This window comes from Armigeres subalbatus, chromosome 3 (genome assembly GCF_024139115.2).
Source record: "Armigeres subalbatus isolate Guangzhou_Male chromosome 3, GZ_Asu_2, whole genome shotgun sequence".
NCBI classification, from domain to species: Eukaryota; Metazoa; Arthropoda; class Insecta; order Diptera; family Culicidae; genus Armigeres; species Armigeres subalbatus.
This window is the reverse complement of record NC_085141.1, coordinates 215705719-215732316: the sequence shown is the minus strand read 5'-3', so window position 1 is coordinate 215732316 and position 26598 is coordinate 215705719. Positions and strand designations below refer to the sequence as shown.

Genomic DNA, 26598 nt, shown 5'->3' with positions numbered 1-26598 from the left:
TTGACTTGAATATTTTTCACTAGACCAACAAGTAACAATATATTGGAATATAGCAAATCAGTTTCGGAACTGTTTTCAACTGTTAGTTTTTTAAGTTAGTTAGTTTAGATAGTTTAGTTAGTTAGTTAGTTTTTAGCGGATAAAACTTCGTGTTACAATGCATATACCTACCGAGACTTTCAGCCCGAGGCTGGCTCGTCTCGAACCCGAACATACATTAAGTAATATACTACAGTATTGGTACTACAGTATTGGCCCGTTAGGGGCGTCCCGTAGCGTAGTTGGTTACACGTTCGCCTTACAAGCGAATGGGCATGGGTTCGAATCCCAGCCCCTCCACCAAACCCTCGTCAGTCGCCGGATGCTCAGCCCATGCGGTAGCGTATTGGAAGATGCGCTTTATCGTCACGGCTGCCTGATGACGATTGACAACTTGTTATTCTCGGAGGCATTCCACAATGGGGAAATCCGATTTCAAAGGTGGAAAAAATTGATAACTTTTTCTACGAACAACTTACAGAAGAGATCAAGAGTTTATTCGAAAGGGAATTTTGCAAAGAATTCAGTGAGTGCTGTTTTATGGACGTGGAACGCTTCTGTATGTAGTTATTGAGCTCGTTTTGCCCTAATGCCCCATATAACGCGAGTTTCCAAACTATTTGTCATTTTATCTTTAAGACATTGTTCTAAAATTGTGTTTATCTCTTCACTGTGGATCCATAGAAGGGCACTAAATATATTTTGTTGGTAAAAGTTGGAAATTTAAGGGATTTTGGGGTCAAATAAGCATCAAAGTGCATTTTATGTGCAATTTTCATGTATTCTGTAAAAAATAGTAATATTTACAGATAAGTGTTGATATTATTGTCCCAAAGTGTTGAACAGATATTGACAAATGTTTGCTGAACGAAAATTAATGAAATAAATCGTTTCACAAATGTTTTATTTGGTTATTTGTTGAGTAAAAAACGATTTTTAAAAACTTTTGAATAGCACCGATGACAACATTTCCAAACCATACCCGATACTAGACAAGAATAGTCATATGTTATGAGTCTTGATGTGATCATAGATAGGAGGTGATGGGAGATACTCTTTTTTCTTACCTTTTTGCCCAAATTCCCCTATAAAATGATATAGTTCAATGATTTCGAGCAAGGAAATGATGTAGTAATGTTTTTTTAGTCGATATTTTCCAATGATATAATGAAAATAACAAATAATCATATATTTCATTAAAAATATTGAATTATAGGGGATTTAGGGGTCATGCAGCTCATTTAATGTAATTTTTTATTCAAAATAGGATAAAATTTTTCATAGACGACACACATAGAATATTAAGGGCTTATTCGAAAGGGAGTTTTCCAAGAAATTTTGTGAGAAATGTTTTATAGGCGTGAGACACTTCTGTACGTAGTTATTAAGCTCGTTTTGCCCCAATGTCGCATACATCACAGTTTATCATATTTTTCGTGCTTTTATCTTCCAAGTATTGTACTAAAGATGTGTTCTCCTCTTCATTATAGATCCATACATAGCACTATACATATTTTGTTGGTAAAAGTTGGAAATTTAAGGAATTTTGGGGTCAAATAAGTATTAAATTGCACTTTACGTGAACTTTTCATGTACTTGATGGGCTACAGCTCTTCGATGAACCTACGCCGAATGGAGTATCCTTCTCCACTGGACTCGATCCTGGGCCAATCGCTTCCAGTCGCCCTGAACATTGAGCGTTCTCAGGTCCTCTTCAACTGCAAAAAGCCATCGTGTACGCGGCCTTCCACGAAGCCTGCGGCCTCTTCCGGGTTCTCTACTAAATATTATCTTCGCTTGACGTTCTTCCGGCATACGAACAACGTGACCAGCCCACCGTAGTCTGCCGTGTTGTATAAGCTTAATAATATCCAGCCCTTTATACACCTGGTACAATTCGTGATTCATGCGACGCCGCCAGATACCGTTCTCCTGTTTACCGCCGAGTATTGTTCGCCGCACCGAGCGCTATATTGAACAGTAGGTTCGAGAGTGCATCACCCTGCTTTAATCCATCTAAGGTAACAAATGACGTCGATATTTCATCCGCAACGTCGATATTTCGATCCGTCCAACGTTATACGAATCAGCCGTATCAGTTTCGCCGGAAAACCATGTTCAAGCATAATTTGCCATAATTCATTCCGTTTCACTGAATCGTACGCCGCCTTGAAATCAATAAACAGATGATGTGTCTGCAAGATGTACTCCCGGAATTTATCAAGGATTTGTCTCAGGGTAAACATTTGATCCGTCGTTGATCGGCCCTCACGAAAACCTGCTTGGTATTCGCCGACAAAGGACTCTTCAAGCGGTCTCAATCTGTTGAACAGAATACGGGACATAATTTTGTACGCCGAATTAAGGAGGGTTATTCCTCGGTAATTGGCGCACTCCAGTCTGTGCCCTTTCTTAAAGAGAGGGCAAATGAGGCCGTCCAACCAGCTAGAAGGCATTTCCTCGTCTTCCCATATTTTCGACATAATATGGTGCAGAACTTCGTAAAGCTGCCCACTGCCATGTTTCAGAAGTTCAGCCGGGAGCTGGTCCTTCCCCGCAGCCTTATTGTTTTTCAGCTCTTTCACAGCTTTTTTCCGGCGGAGACGAGCCAGCCTAGGGCTGAAAGTCTCCTTAATAAAGACAAAAAAAAAAAAAAAAAGCTTTTTTAACCTCATCTAGTGTAGGTGACTCCACAGCTTGTCCATCGTCGCTAATATTTATTCTGTTCACCGATGCACCGTCACTTCCTCCATTCAACAAAGTCTCGAAGTGTTGCTTCCACCTGGCAGCCACTTCAGTTTTATCTGTCAGTAAATTCCCTTGTTGGTCGTTGCACATGACGGGAGATGGCGCTGTCTTTCTCCGCACGCCATTGACAGATTCATAAAACCTCCGCATATCGTTCTGCTCCATTTTTTCCTGCGCCTCACTAATCACTTGTTCTTCGTACTCTTTTTCCTACCCGCGGCGGGTTCGTTTTTCGGCTGCTCTTGCTTCCTTGTACCGATCTCTATTCGATCGGGTACCTGACACCAACATCCGGCTTCTGGCAACGTTCTTCTCGTCTGTCACTCTCTGACACTCCACATCGAACCAACCCGTCCTGGGTCGCCTCTTTGCAGTGCCTACCACTTCTCGTGCTGTTGTACTCACCGCTCTATGGATCGACTCCCACAGATCGTTGATGTTGTCGCTAACGTTGATTGCACTTATCCGTTCGTCGAGCTTCTGGCGGTACTCAGCCGATACTCCTTCCGCCGACAATCGCTGGATATTGTAACGCATCGTTCGCTGTGATCTTTCGTTCGATACAGTTGACAACCGTGATCGAATTTTACTGACAACGAGATAGTGATCAGAGTCAATGTTCGGACCTCTGAATGTCCGCACATCGATAACATCCGAGAAATGGCGCCCATCCACCAGAACATGGTCTATCTGGTTGCAAGTTTCACCATTTGGGTGTCTCCAGGTGTGCTTTCGGATGTTCTTTCGTGCAAAGTAGGTGCTACTGATGGCCATCCCTCTGGCAGCAGCAAGATTTACTAGCCGTAGGCCGTTGTCATTGGTAGCGGAGTGAAGGCTCTCCCCACCGATTATGGGACGGAAAAAGTCCTCTCTACCGACCTGAGCGTTAGCGTCTCCGATAACAATTTTCACGTCATGCTTTGGGCACTCTCCATAGGCTTTATCAAGACATTCATAAAACGTGTCCTTCACGTCGTCGGATTTATCGTTCGTCGGTGCGTAAACGTTGATTAGGCTGTAATTGAAGAATTTGCCCCGTATCCTCAACACACAGATTCGTTCGATAATGGGTTTCCACCGCATCACTCGCTTCATCTGCTTGCCCATCACTACGAAACCAACTCCATGCTCTGCTTTTTCACCGCCGCTGTGATAGATGTTATACTTGAATGCAGTATTGGTCGTGGGGTCCACGGCTCGGAATTCACGTTCTCCGGATCTAGGCCATCGGACTTCTTGAATAGCAGCCACGTTCACTCCAACCTTCTGCAGTTCACGAGCCAGAAGGCTCACTCGTCCAGGTTCATTTAGGGTCCTGACATTCCAGGTACCGAGTTTCCAATCATAGTCCTTATTTCGTTGCCGGGTCGGTTGCCAAAATAACGTTCTTTTTCTTCTATCTCCATTTTTCGTGGTATTTGAGAGGCTTCAGTAAGCTACCTTACCGGGGTCGCGTTACCTACATCGCGATGATGGGTCTGCCACCTTAGGTATAGCTGACGCGATACAGCATTTCGTTAATCAGCCGCTGGGTACCAGGCAGACGCTGTTTGAGCCGCACCTCCTGGTGAACAGACGCTCGAGGCGTACCTTCTCACTCTAGCTGATGTCAGAAGGACAACAGTGCCCAGGCTGCACTACCAGCTAAGTACACAACCCTTAGCTGGCGGTCTTTTGTCATCGGACGACCCGTGGAAGCGTGAGATAGGGACTTGTGGGGACCAGAGCTCTGTTGGGCGCTCCTTCCTTGATGTCAACCCACCATTTTGCAGCCCGAACTTTTCATGTATTCTGTAAAAAATTCATTCCCCCAACGTACCCGGACAAATGGCAACCGAACAATGCAACGATCATTGGATACATGACATTGACAAACGGACACAATGGACTAACGATCAGATGGACTGGCAACGACAACAATGTTGGGAAAGAAAATCTAAAAATAGATTCTGTGTGGATTCTGTACAGCAGAATACCACAGTAGATCTCGACACAGTAGCGGTTAAGTAACACAGAGTGCCTAACAAATAAAGAATGGAATAAAAAAATATTGGCCCGTTTACATATTCGCTAGTTCTAGCACACAATGCACTATCCGACGATACTAGAGCAATATTAGCACAATGTAAAGAGGAATTGTCCTCGTTGATAACAGTGTTGCCACATATAAAGATTTATCTTATTTATAAAGATTTTTTAATATTTTTTGATAAAGATATCTTTATATAAAGATTAAAGATTTTTTTGAAGAAATAAGATTTTTCAAGATTTTTGTGCATTTTGAAATTTAGTGTTCTGTTTTTTTCTCATTTTTGGCCGATACTTTAATCCGATATCATGACCGATAAGGCAGTTTTCACTCAGTAAAATCCGTACGTAAAATACCAGATGGCTATCGCTTGACTCAGTAGTCAAACGGAATGTTGATCGTTTTTCAAAGCTAATCATGTACTTCACGTTCTTTTCGAACTGTGACAATTATTGAAATGCCCAGTGCCACCGTCGTCACCTCTACGATCCCATCCCGGGTAGAAGTCATGAACAGAATAAAAAAACATGATATAGACTTGATATAAGAGATAAAAGAACAGGCAACAATATCAAAAATTTGCACCAAAATATCATTTAAATATCAAGATATGCTATGGATAAGAACAAATGGCACATGATACTGATCTCTTATTATAAATAGCATAAAATGATCTCCTCATGATATTTTAATCCAAAATATTGATATTGTCGTTTGATCTTTTATCTCTTATATCAATCATGTTCATATCTCATTTTACTATCTTATCAACATTTGATATTATTCAGCTATTTTCTTCTACTCGGGATGACATACTGCTTGTTAAAAAAGTCAATCGTATTTTCCAATCGGAAAGCCCTGAGTATACGAACATGTACAGTGAAATTACATTGCTTTATCGGATTATTCTTTCCAACATCTAGAAAGATGAATTTCTTAAAAATATCATAGACAAATGGCTTTCAAAACTTTGAACAACATCTTCACGAGAAAATGAAGACCTACGTAGGGCTAGCGGCAGATAATCTGGCAGAACGTCTTGATTAACCGCTGAAGGAAACTTTCTATTCTCTCGCATGTAATTTCTATGTAAAGCTGGTGAAACAAACAATCAAACTCTTGAATGATCCCGTTCTTGGGACAGCTTGACTCATCGATCCAAAGAATTTGGTGAACATTACCAGTCTCAGTTCGATCCTGAAGAAGTTTCCAAACTTTTGCGGGAGCTCAGGGGTGCAAATCTTTGCAAAACTAATCAGATCGAAGAGCAAGCCGATACGACGAAAAGTTGCGAGACATCGCTGGGCGGTAAACGGCGAGAAGGAAAGCTGGCATTTCCATTATTAAGAAAGTTCATCAACATTTCTATCTCATCCCTTATTCGGCAGCAGCTGTCAAAAGGCGGTTTTGGCCGAATAACTTTATTAGAACTTTGGTTAGTAACCGACTGAATATATAAGTTAAATAGAATGCGGCACGCATTCATAAAAAAATATAATTTATTCCGAAATTGAATTACACTTCACACTACAGACTAACGATTACAGACTAACTTGATTTTCCCTAGCTGCACTGATTTTATAAACTATTTCTGATATGTCAGCAATAAGCTCTCCACCTGGTTATTGTCCTCCTCGATCGGATGATCGGTTCGATCGATGATGTGTGTCAGCAGTTTGTGCGTTGGCCAAAGTGCACTTCATCGCTGCGTATGCTCGTTCGTCCTATGTACCATGATGTTGCCGGGTCGCTGTTGCTACCCGCGTGTTGGCATCGGTGTAGTTGCAGAGTTCTGATGCTTAACTCCTCCTAACGTATATATGGTATACCAGCACGATTAATGCTATTTTGCGTTAAAAAATGTTATGTTAAAAAGAAAGAAGTTGCCAAGATGGCTTTAACGTTTCAATTCAATGAATTATTGGCAGTGGCTGATTTTCTACCCACCACTGTCACATCCAGGCGCTATAGTATATGCGCAAAATAGCCAGCATGAGTTAACCGCCAGAAATTTGTATGGCGAAAGACGTGTAACGCGGGTTTTTTCAAATTTAGAAACTTTTCATGAAAAACTATGGTACCGGTTATGTAGGAAGGTGTCAACCTACCAAATATTTTTTCGATGAAGGTGCTTGATTTTGAGAAATCGAGCCTTAGATGCCTTCCGCCATACTGATTTCAGAAAGTTAACTTCTAGTGTGTCGCTGTAAGTACGCTCAAATCAGGCGATTCATTCAAAATGCAAAAAGTCAAAATATTCACACTACAAACCTGAAAGGTTTATAACTTTTTATCACCTTGATTTGCAATAAATGGGATGGTACAAAAATACCTCGAAACTCGTTTCAAAATATACTCTCATTACAAATATCTACCTGCTTCTAAAAAACCCAACAGATTTAAAAACATTTGTATATTTTTAAAAAAGTGAATATTTCAGCTATTAAGCTATTAAGCACCCGTTCGCCAATCAACTCGTCGAATTTGACAGTTTATCCACGGGAAAAATGTCAAATTTGACGGGCGAAATGACTAACGATGGCATGCGCTTTAGCCTTAAGTACATAAAGAATTTTTTCAAGATTTTTTGCGCACAAATAAAGATGAAAAAAATTTTTACGCCTGAAAATGAAGGTGAAGTTCGAAAAATAAGTGGCAACACTGGTTGATAAGCGTTTACATTGTGCTAATATCGCGCTAGTATTGTCGGATAGTGCATTGTGTGCTAAAACTAGCGAATATGTACTTACTTGATACTTGATGGGCTACAGCTCTTCGATGAACCTACGCCGAATGGAGTATCCTTCTCCACTAGACTCGATCCTGGGCCAATCGCTTCCAGTCGCCCTGAACGTTGAGCGCCCTCAGGTCCTCTTCAACTTCAGAAAGCCATCGTGTACGCGGCCTTCCACGAAGCATGCGGCCTCTTCCGGGTTCTCTACTAAATGTTATCTTCGCTTGACGTTCTTACGGAATACGAACAATGTGACCAGCCCACCGTGGTCTCCCGTGTTGAATAAGCTTAATAATATCCAGCCCTTTATACACCTGGTACAACTCGTGATTCATGCGACGCCGCCAGATACCGTTCTCCTGTTTACCGCCGAGTATCGTCCGCAGCATCTTACGCTCAAGCACTCCGAAAGCTCTTCGATCAGACTCCTTTAACGTCCATGTTTCATGCCCGTATAAAGCCACCGGAAGAATCATAGTAGTATACAGCACGAGTTTTGTTTTCGTGTTCAGACTATGAGCTGGTTACGAAGTCCGTAATAAGCCCTATTTGCAGCTGCAATACGCCTTTTCACCTCGCGGGTAACATCATTATCGCACGTCACTAATGTTCCAAGATACACAAATTCTTCTACCACTTCAAATTTGTCACCATCTATCACCATTTCGCTACCACCACCACTAATGAACCCACGTTGATTGCCAGCGACCATGCACTTCGTTTTGCTGGTATTGATCGTGAGTCCAATCCTTGCTGTCTTCCTCTTAAAAGGCACAAAAACCTCTTCCACGGCACGGCGATCAATTCCGATAATATCGATATCGTCCGTAAATCCCAGGAGCATATGCGATCTTGTGATAATGGTACCGCTTCTTTGCACACCAGCTCTCCTAACCGGTCCCCCGAGCGCTATATCGAACAGTAGATTCGACCGAATATGTAAACGGGCCAATACTGTAGTTATGATATTATTTAATGTTTGTTCGGGTTCGAGACGAGCCAGAACTAGCGCATATGTAAACGGGCCATATACTCCTGATAATCCGACAAATTTATGGTCGGACTATCGAGATTATGCCAAATCCATACAAAAGAATCAAAACAAAATCACAGCACACATTTAAAAACTGACAGCATAATGTGTTCAAATGGGTGTTGATATTTTTTCATCCTGAAAATTCTGAATTAGTGAGATCCGGACTAACCAGTCGTCGGATTAGGGAGGTCCGGATGAGCGGGGGATATTGTTTATATAACTGAATTTTATATAATTGCTCCAGAACAGTTACAAAAGTTATTAAAGTTTAAAATAAGCTGTGCCCTTGATTATCCTACGATATTTGGAAGTGATGAACTTAATTTTAAAATTAAAAAATCACTTAAATGAAGAATAAAAAATACGATATTTGGATACTTATCAGATTGAAGAAGGATATGCTTAAACATAATGACTGACTACACATATCTATGGTTGCAACTCCGTGATTGACCAGAATCAAAGAAATTGCATAAATAATAAATTGAATGATTGACTAAGATTGTTCAAGCATTCTCAGTGTGCAAGTTCAGTGACTTAATATTCAAACGACCAATAACGGCGCCGGCAACGTCCTTGTTAGGAAGAGGGAAGGAATATTTGTAGGTGAATTTTGCTATTCGAAGAACGTGTATCTCTGCGTCTCCACAAAACCACAGGAAGGATTATCTGTTAATCGGTAGGCATTGTTGGATCTGGATTGATTCTTATAAACGATACGACCGTGCCATTCTTTTTATACAATAATTCGGTCGCACAAAGCAGAACAAACTAACTACCTGCACACCGAGCAGTAACACGATCAAACGCGTATCAATTGATTTACTTCTCGAACGCATAAAGCACAACGATACCAGATCGTTCGACGTGTCCATGAACCGAGTATGAACACTCCTCACACTTACTTTCCTGATGGATACTGCATGCTCTGAAGGATATGCTTAAACATGTTAGAGATAAACTTACCTGGTTGGCTACAGCGTCGAAACTCTTATGCCTGGCGTATTGTAGAGCTCCATAATCGTCGGTCGGCCTTCAGTTTCCCTGAACGTTTAGGGTCCCCAGTTCCGATTCCACCGTAGCCTTTCACGAAGTCGCCGCCTATCTGGTTCTCTGTTGAATAATGTTTTCGCTATTCTTTCTTCCGACATTCGCACCAAGTGACCAGCCCACTGAAGTCTGCCGTGTTTTATACGATTCACAATATTTTTTCATCTTTGTATACTTGATACAGCTCATGATTCATGCGTCTGCGCCACACACCATTTTCTAGTTTCCCTCCGAGTATTGTACGCAGCACTTTTCGCTTGAAAACCCCGAAAGCTATCTTATCAGTTTAATCAGTTCAGACATTATCTGCCACAGCTCATTTCTTTTTACTGAATCGTACGCTGCTTTGAAATCAATGAACAGATGGTGAGTCGGCAAGTTGTACTCCCGGAATTTATCAAGAATCATCCGCAGGCGAAACATCTTATCCGTCGTTGATTGGCCCTCACGAAAATCTGCCTGGTATTCGCTGACGAAGGACTCCTCAAGCGGTCTCAGTCTGTTAAACAGGATACGTGACACGACTTTGTACGCCGAGTTCAGAAGGGTGATCCCTCTGTAATTGGCACACTCTAGTCTGTGCCCTTTCTTATAGATTGGGCATATGAGGCCATCCAGCCAGCTGGCAGTTACTTGATGTCACCTATTACGATACAATTGATGTAACAATGAATAAATCTATGCTTAAAAACCCAACCTATTTCATCGAGTAGTGATACTGCATTTCTCGCATTTAGTTAAGATACCAACCTTATGTGGTGCTTATTTGGTTCAATGCACCATTTTCTGCATAACTTTCAAACGCAACGGTTGATCAAATTCAATAGTGACTAGGCTGTCGAATAAAACTTGTTGCGAGAAAATCAGCTACTGATTACTATATAAAAAGTTGTCTAATGTTTTTCTTATCTTGCGTGCACACACGTACGCACATACACACGGACAGATAGACATGGGCGGGGGCAGCAGGGACTTTGTCCATGGGCTTGACGACCCCTTCCCATGGCCACTGCGAGTTAGACCATCGTCCCTAACCCCTAATCCCAAGGCGTCAAGCGACCAGTGCCGAGGGGAAGCATAGCCAGGGGGTGAAATAATGAACTAGGCCTTTAATGGAGCCTGTGGGGTACCTGGGCACCCTCCACAGTAATTGTCCCTTATCGCGTCATGTTGGGCTCTGGCGTGGTGGACCTCTTTTCCCGAGCAACTCGTGGGACCAAAATGGAAAACCAAGTCAATTCTTCAATTAGTGGTAGTAGTGTAGGCGACAACCCCTTCGCAAGAGGTGGGTTGTTCAGGTCTCCGCCTAGGAGGCCAGAGGAAATAGTCGGCAGCTCAGTGCGCGGCGCCAGCGTGGGTCACTTAACCTTCCTCTCGGCTAAAAAAACGCCGGTAGAGGTTATTGACGGCCCATGGCTTGTGGAGGCGATGAACCGCAAACGCGATGGGCTTTCGGCCTTCGAGGTGGCGACGGAACAGCTGGACGCCATCATCGACTTTGCGTCATCGAAGCATAATATCAGTAAGGACCTCAAGAGGAGCTTGCAGAAACTTCGAAAGTCGATGCTGGACGCCAAGCTGGAGAGGGCGGTCGGGACGGCCAAGTGTAAACCCGTGAAATCCGTAGAGTCGAGGTCTACCCAGACTGAGGCCCAAGGATTCGCGGACTCGGGCAAGGTCGAATCGACCGAAGGCGTGCCAGCGAAGACGGTGGTACCAAAGTCTACCCAGACTGAGGCTCAAGTATTTGCGGTTACGTCGGGGGTGACTGTTCCAACGGAACTGAACTCGGTGAACTCGGCGCCGACGTACGTCGAATAAGACGTACCCGGATGGGCGAGATGATCCTCGAGCTGAAGCGGGGCGTCTCGCAAAAGGGCGCCGCCTACAAGAAGTCGGCGGAGGAAGTCCTAGGCGAGACGGTCAAGGTGAGGGCACTCACGACGGAGGTGAATCTGAGGGTTAAAGACCTGGACGAGATCACCGAAGTCGAAGAGCTCGTCACGGCATTGCGGCGACAGTGTGAAGTGAAGACGCTCACCGCAGCCGTTCGGCTACGGAAAGGTCCGGCAGTGACGCAGGTAGCATTGGTTCGGCTATCTGCAGCGGACGCCTTCAAGGTAGTCAAGTTAGGGAGCGTCAAGGTGGGATGGTCGGTATGCCCCGTGGGCATATACGAGCAACCCGAAGTTTGCTTCAAGTGCCCGGAACCGGGCCACAAGCAATGGGACTGCAATGGCCCTGACAGAAGCAATCTCTGCCGACGCTGCGGATTGGAGGGAAATAAGGCACAATGCTGCACGAACCCTCCCAATTGTTTGATTTGTTCCAGCAAAGCTGTGAACAGCAAGCACCCCATGGGGGTTCGATGTGCCCGGCGTTTAAGCGTGCTGCAAAATCAAAGTGCAGGTAACGCAGCTGGCTTGCTCGGCCTCGTCCGAGTGTTTGGTATGCGCAGGTTTAAAGGAAACGGCGGATCACGGGTTGTTCGTGTGCTCACGTTTTCGACCAATGCGTGACCACATGCTTGCCACATGTGGTCTGGACACTACCCCGGACAACCTAGTTCGGAGGATGTGTAAAGATGAAGTTGGCTGGAACGCCGTTTTATCGGCTATCGCTCAAATCGTCTCGGAGCTACACAGAAGGTGGCGGGTGGACTCAAGGATGGCTAGTTCAGGCGCAAATAAGAGGTGGTCCAAGGGATCGGAGTCGGCTTCATGGGTCATACCGGTGGTCATGCTCTGTGGTCGAACTCGATTCTTTTATCGAACAAGTGGCCGCGCGAAGAACGACATGGTATCGTCGCTTTCGCGGCGTCGGTCAACCGGGCGGGTTCCGAGCCCGAGGACGGCAAGTCGTCCTCGTCAGGGCTGGGGCAGGCGTAGGCACCGCGTCGGCAAGTCCCTCTGTGTGCTGGCGAATAGGCCCTATCGCAGGAAGGTCAATTTGGGGTGCACGCGGCATCATCATTCTTGATACCAGTCGTGCAGAGGGAAGCAGGCGCGAAGTCGACCCTTCCCACCTTCCGAGGACATAGGGCGTGGTAAGGCCACCTAGAAAGCCGGCAACGCGCTGGCACGATACCGTGTTGTTCTTCTAAAAAAGCGAGTTACGATGCTCGGTGCTGCAAGGACACGCAGCTAACCTTAGCGGGTCGGGGATGTAGTCCTGCCTCCCTCGTTTGCTGTTGGAAAGGATGTTAACGATCATTCAGTAATTTGCGTTCGATCATTTAGTAGTTTGTCAATAACACATTCCAGAAGCTGAATTTCAAATCATGTTGTATGGTGAACTTCTAGTGCGAAGGTTTTTCTACAACTTTGCCTAATGGTTCGTTATTAGAATTCAACTAATAACGGAGTTAGAGCGCTAGTTGCAGTAACTTAAACTATTGAAATTGATTGAAATTTCAATCATTTAGTCTAAGTTACTGAAACTATAGCTATAACTTCGTTACTAGTGGAATTCAAACAACGAACCATTAGACAGAGTTGTAGAAAAACCTTCGCTCTAGAAGTCCACCATACAACATATTTTGAAATTCGGCTTCTGGAATGTGTTATTGGCAAACTACTAAATGATCGAACCAGTGGCGTAGCCAGAAAATTGGTCTGGGGGGGGTTTTCCGAACATTTTTTTTCGAAAAAAAAAATTTCTTCTGAAAATTTTGTCTCTGGGGGGGGTTTTATGCCCAAAACCACCCCCCTGGCTACGCCACTGGATCGAACGCAAATTACTGAATGATCGTTAACATCCTTGGTTGGAGGTGATCCCTAACCCCGCACTTCCTGGACAACCCAGGATGTCTGTTGAGCAGATTCCCCCTCCATTGCTCAGGAAGAAAAAAAAAAAGATAGACATGTGCTCAGTACGTCAAGTTGAGTCGATTGGTATATAACACTATGGGTCTTCGAAGCTTCTATAAAAAGTTCGTTTCCGGAGTGAAATGATAGCCTTTTGGTACGGTACGTTTCTTTTCACTTTATGTATAAAAAGTTTTTTTTTTCAATAAAAATATATATCAGGTACTATCGTTAATTAGTTAAGACGGTCTACAAATGTTTGCGACAATAAAGAAGAAGAAAAATCAAATTAAGCTGAAGGTCTACAGAGGACTACCACTTAAAATGAAATGTAAGAACATGTAAAAAATAAAAAATAATAAAATAAAATGAATTTAAGTCAGCGGTTGCTTACCTAAGTTTTCCTAAGGTTACTCATAGCCCGGTGGGGAGATAGATACAAGATTTGCTGAACTGGGGGCTAGTTTTTTGGCTTTATTATTGTATTTTTTTTATAAAGTCTAGGATCATTCAAAAAGAATGAACCAATAGTTCGCCATGACCAGCGTTTGCTATGCCAATTAGATACATATTTTAATTTAATTTATAAATAATTTCGGTTCATTGTTATTATGATAAAATAGGGAATTCAGGCGGAAACGGAAGGTGTGCGGATTTTGCCGAGCTGCAGCAATAAAAACTGAGTGTTTTGTATTGAATAGCATAAATCAGATTGCGAGAAACAAATTGAACAGACTTTTCTCGGAACACAAGCCGACAGCGATAGCTGAGTGGCGCATATGGTGCCTTCCTTTAATATAATGTTGGCGGTTCCATGCAAATATTACGAAAACGTTATGTGCTCCACTATTATTGGTTGATGTTAGATTCGTTTTGCGGTGTTTCATATCCCAAATGAGGTGGACTTATGTCTAAACAAGCACAGCGGGCTGCCATCAGTTGCCTGTCATAAAACTTTCCACGGTTTTCACCGTCCGACTCGACAGCATTTTTCATATATACTGTCAGAGACGTGCCAGGTTAGGATTCAAGCCCTCTGAATAATCAATCAAAAATCAATCTACTTCGAAAAAAATATGTATTTTTTGAAGCATGATATCGAGCCACTGATTGTTATTATTTAATTCATTAGCATTGACCTAATAAACTATACTAATACAGTAACAAAATTGATTATGTTCTGACGTGGGATTCAGTTCGTTCACGAACACGCTGGCTATATGCGATGGAATCAGGCTTGGAAACCCCAAGAGTTCAGGGAATCATCGCCTAAGACAGACGATTAAGGAGCTCTTCTATGCGCTAGGCATAGGTGTACCGACACTGTAGCCAACCAGCTCATGTCAATTTCAAATTTGCAGTAAAAAATTCAAAACTTAGAAAACATTTTTTCCTTATGAAAAATTCCATGTTTAGTGAATGATTTTTGTTTTATTGGAATTTATGGCTTATTCAGATTACGCCATTTATAATAATGAATATCGTGTTACTCTTACTCTTTATCTTGATATCATTACAATAATCGGCGTAATCTTATTAGAACTTCCAAATTTACCCAGGAAAAAAATCTTCTGATAAAGTGAGTTTATTTTAGTTATTCGGCTGTTTCCTTGCTACGCCAGTTGGGCAGAAGTTTGAATCATGCAAACTTATTTGCCAACGACGTATATCGCGACTATCCATGCAACGTAGAAGCAGAAGTTTATTCGGACATCTGGAACGCCTGTATATTATTCATTTTACGCTCGTTTCCAAACACATCCCGAATGAAATTTCACACTGCAATGCTTCTTTATAAATTCGCCTCATTGACTTTGAAAGTTCAGAAATATCATAACGAGAAACTTTTTCTCGTTGATATTCCGAGCCGTCTCGTCCGTGACTTTTTCGTTTTTTTTCTGTTTGTTTTAGTCAACTTTTGAGTGACGACTCAACATTAAAGTCAACGAAAGCCACATGAATAATGCGATGCGATGGTGGTACGATGATCCGTAGCAAACAAACCATCTATGCGGTGGTGGATTTGATGACCCAATGAAGTCTCCGGGAGATTTGACCGCTCGATAGAGCACTGGCATGTGGACAGGTTCTAGGTCACGTAGTAGTAATTTACATCAACATTTCTCGTCGATATCAATGAACTGGCAGACAAGCTGGCATTCGATGGTGAACTTTCAGCCATAAAATAGGACGGAGAAGAGGAAACAAAAGTGTCAATTCTCTTTCCCGTTCCAAATTGGATTTCGTCCCCTCAATCAGCCCAGGCTACGCTTGGTCGATGTTTCTTTGCCAACCCCATACTCGGAGAGATGAATCGAGATCGAGTTTGAGCCCATCATCATCATCGATTCGGTGAAGCTCTGGCATCAGGGCTTCAATTCAATTAATTATATTCGTGTTGATTGGTGATTGGATTGCTCAGCCCACGCAACTGCGGTCAGGTTGGATCTTTGGGATAAAGGGAGGCCGGGCGTGTGAAAGCATTTTGATTTGAATTTCATTAATAAATCGGTAAATTGCCGGAATCGTATTCAAACGAAGGTGTCTTGTTTGGGTATTGGAATGGTATGAATAATATTTGTGAATAAAATTAATGCGGCAAGTGACGCTTTGAGATCATCGGAATAAGACTAATATTTAGTAACCCGATTTTCTGCACTGTTTCTTAATTTGCATGCATTCCAACATAAGTTGCGCTTTATATCACCTGATATAAAGTGCTATGCATGTCATATCTTGGTATATACATAAAAATGAATTTCTGTCTGTCTGACCCTTACTTGGAAACTTCTAAACCGATTGGCGTGAAAATTTGTATGCAGAAGTTTTTGGGGTCGGGGAAGGTTCTTAAGCTGGTTCGAGACCTCTCCCCATTTGAAAAAGGGGCTCCCATTCAAATGAAACACTATTTTTTTCATATCTCGAGAATAAATCAAGCGAATGGAACCAAATGTGGCATGTGGAGGTTTTGGAAGGAAAGATATGTTTTAGTGGTGGTTCAAAACCCGTCCCCCTTCTGGAAAGCGGGGCTCCCATACACATGAAACACAAATTAATGCATAACTCGAGAACGGCGAATCGAACTTCGTCGGGTCTGCTAGTACTAAAATAGTTTTCAATATTGTTGAGATTTCGGTATTTGCTCGTATATTGAAAATATTCCCAAAACAAACGTTAGGTTTGATTCTCGTTTCCAGGTCCAGGTCCAGGTGGAGTCGTCTTCCTGGCGTCATGAAATATTTAGTATGTTTGTTATCTATCGCAAATGCATTTCATGCAGGAGATACTGTTGCAAGAGTGCAAACAAGAAGTTCCTAAATAATTGAACGAATTAAACGATCGCTTGCTGAGAAGGCCATGTGACCGAAAATTTCGTTTGTCCGAACAATGGTGAATTGTGTAGCTATTAATGACATTTGAGAATATCAATCGCAAAAAGGACGCCTTCGTATGGGAAGTGACGCGTCAACGCGAGTGGACGGATTTTTTTCTTCAGAAGCGTAAACGTGGAGTTAAATTGGTGATCAAAAACTAGTTTGTGCGGAGTATTTGAAGCGAAATTGCTTAATTCAAGTTACGCAGAAGCATTAAATAAACGATTTTTCGTTTGCGAGTTGAGAAGATAAAATCTAGACCAACATTTGAAAAGGGCGTAACAGCCAAAATTTATTCCTTCTGATTCTTCGTCCACATATATAGCTACATATGTAGACGAAGAATCAGAAGGGGCCGTACACATATTACGTAAGCACTTATGGGGGGAGGGGGGGTTCAGCATTCTCTTACGCACCATATAAATAAAAAATCATTTGTATGAAAAAAATCTTACATGGGGGGAGGGGGATCGAAAAACCCAGAAAAAATGCTTACGTAATATGTGTACGACCCCAGAAGAAATGAATTTTGGCTGTTACGGCCTTTTCAAATGTTGGTCTAGAAATATAATTATAGTAAGGGAGAAAAGAAAAGTGAGGTTAGGGTGACGATGAACGCGCAAGAAGATCCACCAGATGGGGGCGGAAGTACGTCCAGTAGAATTGATTGGGCGCAGGAAATGGAAAAAATGGATGCGGTACGAACAGGAAATAGCATCGGACAAACAAGTAACAATCTGCAAAAACGGGAGGATGTGGTATACACCCACAAGGACGCTGCGCCGTACAGAGTGTACTTCGAGCTGAGGAACGATGAAGATGGAACGAAAAAAAATCAACAAATTCGGACTTGGATCAGCACTGCGCAGTAACGACACCTACAAACGTCACATTGTCGATATGAAGTACGCTGGTGGGCAGAAAATACTAGTATTTCTGAACAGCTATGTCAAAGCAAACCCGGTTGGTGAAACATATCAACGAATCGAGCAAGATCTACAGAGCGTATGTTCCGCAACACCTAGTGTGTATCACAGGCGTCCTTGCAGGAATTCCATCGGAGATTCCGATCGAGCAAATCGCAGAGGACTTGGAATGCGAAGTGCCAATCGTCGCCGTTCGGCGGCTTACAAGATTCAACGGCGGAATTAAGATTCCAACCAATCGTGTCAATGTCACATTTCGAACAAGTAGCCTACCAGACAAAGTAAGACTATTCTGCTGTATGAGTCGCGTACAACCCTTCATACAGAAGGTAGTGGTCTGCTTAAATTGTTTACGTACGAATCACCGCACTACAAATTGCAGAAGTGCAAAACGGTGCCAACGGTGCGCGGAGAGACACGAGGACAAACTAGTATGCCAACTGCGGCATCAGTAAGAAATGTGCCAATTGCAGAAGCACGGAGCATACCACAACAGACCCTAATTGGCCAGAAATCAAACGGCAGGATAAAATCAAAAAGCTCATGGCAAAAAGAAACCTGACATACGCCGAAGCGAAAGAGCAAGTTCCAATTGAAAATCAAAACTTGTATGAGGCACTCTACGACGCTGAAGAATTTCCAGCTCTGTCAGACAGTTTTGCGGACAGAATCAGTTGATGACGTTGTACACGGATTTCATCACCCATGAGAAGGGTGACAAGACAGACAAGAAATAGCCAGGTAAGCACTTCTTCAATACAATAGCTATAAACCAGAATACGAGATAAATAGAACAAATTAGCTTTTACCAATTACCAAAAAGAAATTCGGGAAGTTAAACAAATCAACAAAATTGATACAGTGTAACGTGTAGAGTTTAGATAAAAACAAGGCAGAGATCCACAGAGTACTGATGGGTGAGAGCTTCGATGTCGCCCTTTTATCAGAGACATGGACTAATCCAGCACTAGAAAGCACAAAAAAATATCACATCACAGGAACTCATTTAATTCCATGTTTTAGGGAAGATGGCTATGGAGGAACTGCAATCCTTTTACGCAACGAACATAGCTTTAGAAAAATAGCACTTCCCGTTCTGTCAAACAAAACGCAAGTGGCTGCAATATCGGTTAAGTCGATGAACTTGGTAATTTTCTCTGTGTACGTGAGCCAGTATAGCAGACTTCAAGGCGGATCTTCAAATTCTGTTCGATAAGTTCCGGCAGTATAACAACGCCATTGTCGGAGGAGATTTTAACGCGCATCGCGGAGACTGGGGAGATGAAACAGTGGACAGAAAGGGAGAACTACTAGCGGACCTGATAAACGGTTCGAACTGTATTCTTCTGAACGACGGTTCTATGACTTTTGTCCAATTGAGAGTCGGATGTAGATCTTCAGCTATAGACTTGAGCATTCGGTGGCGGACATTAGCATATGGCATTGGTAGTCATCATATAGCGATTGAAATGACCATCTGCAATGGGAAAGGCGATCGGACAAAGTGTACTGCTACGACAACAAGCGAATCAGGGCCACAATAGCATCGTTGGAACCGTCAGAAATATGCAACGTAAACAATCTGACATCTGCAGAGAAGAACATACAGAAGTGCAACAGACGAAAAGATACCAAAACACCCAAGTTTTTGTGGACTGATACCGTGGACCAGGCATGGCGAGAAAAAAGCGAAGCGCGACGGTTTTTCAACAGGGAATCCAGTATTCAGAATCTTATAGAGTTTAAGCGTAAGGCGGCTATCTTCCAGAACATGAAATGGACCGAAATGCGGAAGAAGTTTGAGGAGTTTACAGAAGAAATCGGACCACGAAGCAGCTCTAAGGAACTGTGGAACAAAATAGGTAGACTAACCGGGAAGAAAGTGAGAGTTGTTGAAAACAACACCATGCTTGACGATCCAGATGCAGTTAACCTATTTCTAGATAAACGCTTTGGACCAAACGATCCAGAACCTTGGATCGATCCAGTGCCGGTTGCAACAAACAAACTACTAGATTTGACCACGTGGAATTCCATAATCGGCAAACAGAAGAAAACATCTGCGCCTGGGGAGGATGCTGTATCATACGAAATGCTACGATTACTAAAGTCAGGAGTATCTGAAAACTTGATAGACGATCTTAATCAAATGTGGTATCGCGGCACCTTAACTGCTAAGCTCAAGACAATTAAAGTGGTGGCTATACCTAAGCCAGGCAAAGATCAATCGACACATGAAGGAAAAAGGCCAATCACTTTAGTTCCCACCATGACTAAAATAATGAATTCTGCTGTATTGGATATCATAAAAGATCATCTCCGCATCAACAAGATTCTCCCCGAGACATCTTTCGGTTTCAGAGAAGGAACTTCAACAACGACGGCGATTACCTTTGTTATAAATGAAATAAAAAAGAATAAAAGAGAAAACAGACTAACTGCGTTGATATGTGTCGATTTAACGAACGCTTTTAATGCTGTTCGCACTGACATTTTAGTCGATACACTTGCAAACATAAGAACACCTGCAAAAGTAATAACATGGATATCATCATTTCTTAGGAATCGGAAAAAAGTTCTATACCTACACAACGGACATACGACGAGAAGAGTTTCGAATGGATTACCGCAAGGAGATGTACTTTCGCCGATGTTGTTCAACATTCATTCATTTATTTAGTTAACATCTAAACAGATAACACTGAATCAACAATTTGACGCCACAATGCACGGTTCGAGGCCGCATCTCTCCATCCTCGGATACGCCCCACGTTCGCCAAGTCGTTTTGCACCTGGTCTGCCCATCTCGCTCGCTGCGCTCCACGCCGTCTCGTACCTGCCGGATCGGAAGCGAACACCATCTTTGCAGGGTTGCTGTCCGGCATTCTTGCAACATGTTCCGGCTTTAGCTACCTTCTGGATACTGGGTTCGCCGTAGAGTTGGGCGAGCTCATGGTTCATTCTTCGCCGCCACACACCGTTTTCTTGCACACCGCCACAGATGGTCCTAAGCACCCGTCTCTCGAATACTCCTAGTGCTTGCAAGTCCTCCTCGAGCATTGTCCATGTTTCATGTCCGTAGAGGACAACCGGTCTTAAAAGCGTCTTGTACATGACACATTTGGTGCGGTGGTGAATCTTTTTCGACCACAGTTTCTTCTGGAGCCCGCCCCCCTTCCACAGATGATGCGCCTTCGTATTTCACGACTAACGTTGTTGTCAGCCGTTAGCAAGGATCCGAGGTAGACGAATTCCTCGACCACCTCGAAGGTATCTCCGTCTATCGTAACACTGCTTCCCAGGCGGGCCCTGTCGCGCTCGGTTCCACCCACAAGCATGTACTTTGTCTTTGACGCATTCACCACCAGTCCAACTTTTGTTGCTTCACGTTTCAGGCGAGTGTACAGTTCTGCCACCTTTGCAAATGTTCGGCCGACAATGTCCATGTCATCCGCGAAACAAATAAATTGACTGGATCTGTTGAAAATCGTACCCCGGCTGTTACACCCGGCTCTCCGCATGACACCTTCTAGCGCAATGTTGAACAATAGGCACGAAAGTCCATCGCCTTGTCTTAGTCCCCGGCGCGATTCGAACTTCACACAGTTTTGCACACCATCCACCGTTGCTTTGATCAGTCTGGTAAGCTTCCCAGGGAAGCTGTTCTCGTCTATAATTTTTCATAGATCTACGCGGTCTATACTGTCGTATGCCGCCTTGAAATCAACGAACAGATGATGCGTTGGGACCTGGTATTCACGGCATTTTTGAAGGATTTGCCGTACAGTAAAGATCTGGTCCGTTGTCGAGCGGCCGTCAACGAAGCCGGCTTGATAACTTCCCACGAACTCATTTACTAATGGTGACAGACGACGGAAGATGATTTGGGATATCACTTTGTAGGCGGCAGTGAGGATGGTGATCGTTCGAAAGTTCTCACACTCTAGCTTGTCGCTTTTCTTGTAGATGGGGCATATAACGCCTTCCTTCCACTCCTCCGGTAGCTGTTCAGTTTCCCAGATTCTGACTATCAATTTGTGCAGGCAAATGGCTAGCTTTTCCGGGCCCATCTTAATAAGTTCAGCTCTGATACCATCCTTACCAGCTGCATTATTGGTCTTTAGCTGTTGGATGGCATCCTTAACATCCCTCAAGGTGGGGGCTGATTGGCTTCCATCGTCCGCTGAACTGACGTAGTCATCTCCTCCGCTGTCTTGACTTTCACTGCCTGTACTCTCAGCGCCATTCAAATGTTCCTCGTAGTGCTGCTTCCACCTTTCGATCCGTCCGCAACCGCAACCTGAGCGTTCAAATCTCCTATGATGATTTTGACGTCGTGGCTTGGGCAGCTATCGTACTCACGTTCCAGCTGCGCGTAGAATGCGTCCTTATCATCATCAGTGCTTCCGGAGTGTGGGCTATGGACGTTGATTATGCTGAAGTTGAAGAACCGGCCTTTGATCCTCAACCTGCACATTCTCTCGTTGATCGGCCACCACCCGATCACGCGCCTTTGCATGTCGCCCATCACTATGAAAGCTGTTCCCAGCTCGTGTGTGTTGCCGCAGCTCTGGTAGATGGTATGATTACCTAATGAAACCTCATGAAAATTCATGAAAAACTATTTGGTACCGGTTATGAAGGATGGTGTCCGCTACTACGCCTACCAAATATTTTTTCGATTAAGATGCTTAATTTTGTGAAATCGAACCTTAGATGCCTTTCGCCATACTGATTTCAGAAAGTTAACTCCTAGTGTGCCGCTGTAAGCACGCTCAAAGCGGGCGATTCATTAATCTACCCAGCAAATAGACTATTTTTTGCATGTTAATCATGCCTAAAACTGCATATTCATTCACCTTAAAAAAAGATGGGGAATAATAATTAGAGTAAATTTTTAACCAATATGACACGGTAAAAAAATTCAATTGAAAAAAAAAATCAAGTTGAATTATCTCTGCTAATCAATTATTGGCAGTGGCTGATTTTCTACCCGCCGCTGTCACATCCAGGTGCTCTAGTATATGTGCAAAATAGCCAGCATGAGTTAACCGCCAGAAATTTGTATGGCGAAAATCATCTAACGCGGGTTTTCTCAAAACTATGAACTTTTCATGAAAAACTATTTGGTACCGGTTATGTAGTAAGGTGTCCGCTACTACACCTACCAAATATGTTTTCGATTAAGGTGCTTAAGGTGATTATAGAATGAAGCCAGAAATCGGCCATTTTGTAAACCACGTGCTTTTCCAATATTTTTTTCAAGAGCATGAGATGAAAGAACCATAACGCGTATGGGGCTGAAATAATGGTAGATCGTTTGCTTAGTTATGCTGAACAATCATAATTTGAGTTTCGGCACTGTACGAAAACTATTACGCCAGATTTGGGGTTTTGGAAATGTATGTAGATAAACGTGTGGTGAATTTGAAATGCACCACGGGCTTCATTCTATAATCACCTTAATTTTGAGAAATCGAACCTTAGATGCCTTTCGCCTTACTGATTTCAGAAAGTTAATTCATAGTGTGTCCCTGTAAACACGCTCAAAGTGGGCGATTCATTGCAAATACAACAGCAACAAATTTCTTCAGGATATTGTAGTCGATGCTTTACCCTTTATGTGCATCATAATTAAACCCGGGGAATATTGAGGAAAAAAAGTTCTTCAATGTCAAAGTTGAAATTAAAGTTTTTTTAAAACAATTTTAGTGTATCTGAATTTTTAATTTTTTTTTTCGATTTTGTACCTTATTTTATGCACAACATTTGTAAGCTTTTTTTTCAAGTTCGTTTATTTGGTAGGCTCAGGCGTGTATAACACTTTACGGAGCCATGGTTCTTTGCGATATATACAATCAATATCATTTATTTTTTCAGTTAGTAAGAGAGGGGTAGAAGCCAGCGTACTCGTGGTGACTCGAGGTTAGTTTACATTTGAAAGCTTATACAATAACCGTTGCAACGATGTATGAACATCATGGGGAAAATATGAAACAAGCATTATAAGAAATAGTTGAAAAACAAACATTTTTTTCTGAAAATTTGTCTAATTTTTCACCAATTTTCGACTTTGGCACCTTGTATCTCTGGAACTATAGCACGTAGTGACTTCAAATTTTGGATTTTCCCTAATCAGAATATAGGTAATCTATTAAAAATATTTAAAAATGATTTGGAAGACATGACATTTTCGACTAATGACCGCCTGAAACCCAATAGTGCTACAACGGGCTGGGCGGATTTGTATAGAGTGCGAATCAATCACACTCTGCTTGGCTTGCTTGGCTAAAGCATTAGATTGGTTTAAGTGATTTTACACTAGCTTAAACATGAACTATCGATTTTTGATTTCAACTTCTCCAGTGTACCTTATTTAAGATTCGTTTCCATTGTTTGTCATTGGCAAAATGTGCTCCATAGATTCAAAATATCTGTAATTCATCCTTGATGGAGAAAAAAGTTGTTAGGTCATGATGAATGTAAAAAATGCAGCTTCATTTCCGGAGAACAGTCTCAAATAAAATAGCATAACGAGAAACAAACTTCATCGCATTATGCTTCGCAATTTGTAACTTTTTTACTCTCACGCTTCACCAAAGAAGTAGACTTTTCCATTCCAAAAAAATGCTGCTGCATTCAGATGGAGAACTATGAGTTGCGGTGACAAAATGGAAATATCTCCGACGTGCCATTTTGTGTAAGGGATAGTACATAGATTTCACATATTCAAAGTTGTACCTACAACTTTTAGAAAATTTATTCATATGCAACAACTCATGCAGCACTATCGAACACAAGATCTATTGCAGATGTCATACACCTGAATAGGCGTTACGTAGTTCATGAAACTCACCTACTGCTGCACCTAAACTGAGGTACATATTCCTTTTTCCGAGTGTCAAATGAATGAAGCAAAAATGTCTTTTCCGCAAATGCGCTTCTATAAATTTCCCCATTAGTTCCAGGCAATTTGTCGGTAGGTACTTCACCAAGCCAACGAACAGTGCAGAGCGCTTCGGATGTCAAATGTTGTGGGATTAGCCGTCGTCGTCGTCGGTGGCAACGGAAATGGCTCGGATGCAACCCACAAAAATAAACTTTCGTGTGGGCATTATTTTTACTTGGGTGAGCTATTGAAAACTGCTTTTTTGTGAAGGTATGTCTGCAGCTATTGTAGGTCTACAAACTTTGTCAATTAGGGTCCGTAATTTTGAAAGTTCGTTACTATTCATTATTCCTACTCGGATATATAAAAGATGCTGTTTTCTCCACCAAAAAATAAATCCTGGAGGTTCGTGTTAATTAGTACATAAATAGTAATAAATAGAGGTATGTGATAATATATTTAGGAGGAAAAGATAGCAAGACAATTTTCACAGTCACAGCATAAAGAAACATCTGGCGCCTAAAATTAGACAAGTTAGCTGTTTAATGTCTTGAACAGCGTCTTAAGTATGTTTCACAGGTGGTAACGATTTGCGTTTCGCATTGTATCCTTCCGTTCCTGCTCGAAATCCTACTGATGAATCTGGGGTAGCATTGTGCATCTCGACTCGAAACGAGCAAATCATGCAAACTGTCCTACAAAAGTGCTATCGAGTTGCGATGGGCAATGAGGTGCCTGGTTCCAGCAGTTGAAGACGTTCTTGAACATAAACTCGACCAGGTACCACACGTTTACTTTGTCGTAAAACAAACCGAATCTCTTATGTTTTATTAAAAAGCTTGCCCCTTGTTGACATAATAAATCATTTCTTAATCCATTGATCCAGCTAATTAATGACAGACACATTTTAAATCCTTATTTTCAGATTCCCGGGAAATCAAACTTTAATTGGAATGCCTAACAAGGTTCATAAATAAAGCCAACAGTATCAACGATTCCAACGATTACCGGAATACGGCAGCGTGACGGCTTTCAGACGACATCAAAGCTTTCACAGCTCAGGAAGGATAAGAAATCTGATTAGCGGTATAATTGGGCAAATTGGAGATTATTTTTCTATCGCACAGTGAAAACCGTCCCGCAAGAGGAAATAGGAGCGAAATGTGTGCCGCGTGTTGGGTGATGATGGCATTTTCGTTGGTGCTGTCACTTTTTGCGGCGACTGTTTACGGTGGTTCGTGCCGGGATGCCACGCTCTGCTGCAACGGACGAGATTCCTCGTGTGTGGTGCAAAAAGCGTTCTCGAATACCATCGTGGCAACGGATTTGAACGTGAAACCATGCTACTGCGATCATGCCTGCTTGAAACTCGGCGATTGCTGCGCTGATTTCAAGGCATACTGTGGAGGTAAGTCTGGGTGTTCGATAAATAAGAGAAAATTTCATCGGCACTTGGGGTCTGGATACGCCAGCTGCAGCTGGTTCAATTAGATTGATTAGGCGCCGTTTGCTTCTATAATGTTTTTAAGTTTTAATCATACTTCAACAGTGTACTCGATGCATAAACGGGCTTTTGGTAAACTTGATTAAATAGTATAGGATTCATTATGCGCCTCATGCGTGAAAATGAAATTATTTGAATCCATTTCCAGTTATTAACCCGTTTCGGTCTGACCTAGAAATCAAAATTGAAATAACCCGTGTAGGCTCATTTTTCGTCCGATTGCCATGAAATTTTCAGGGAAGAAGCGTCATCATGTCTAATTTTTGGCACATTACTTGATTTGACCATGGTTTATTAAGGGGGGGTCCTGGGTCAGATGCAGTCAAAAACGGGTCATTTTTTTAAAACCATTGATAAATGAACGAAAGTGACCAGAATGCTGATGCAATCGTGGTCAATCATCATTGACCAGCATCAGAAGTTAGTTTTGATACATTTGAATCACCAGGACATGCTTCCGGAT

The 26598-nt window shown here is 42.5% G+C and overlaps 1 protein-coding gene across 2 annotated transcripts in view; it reads left to right on the top strand.

Moving 5' to 3' along the window:
* Nucleotides 1-26598, top strand: part of LOC134225296 (somatomedin-B and thrombospondin type-1 domain-containing protein-like) — a 233189-nt gene that overhangs the window by 23984 nt on the left and 182607 nt on the right. For both annotated transcript variants that reach the window (XM_062705252.1, XM_062705251.1), the window contains exon 2: nt 25557-26039. In XM_062705252.1, the coding sequence (XP_062561236.1) occupies nt 25793-26039 (247 nt within the window). In that variant the 5' untranslated portion in view covers nt 25557-25792. The remainder of the gene's footprint in view (nt 1-25556; nt 26040-26598) is intronic.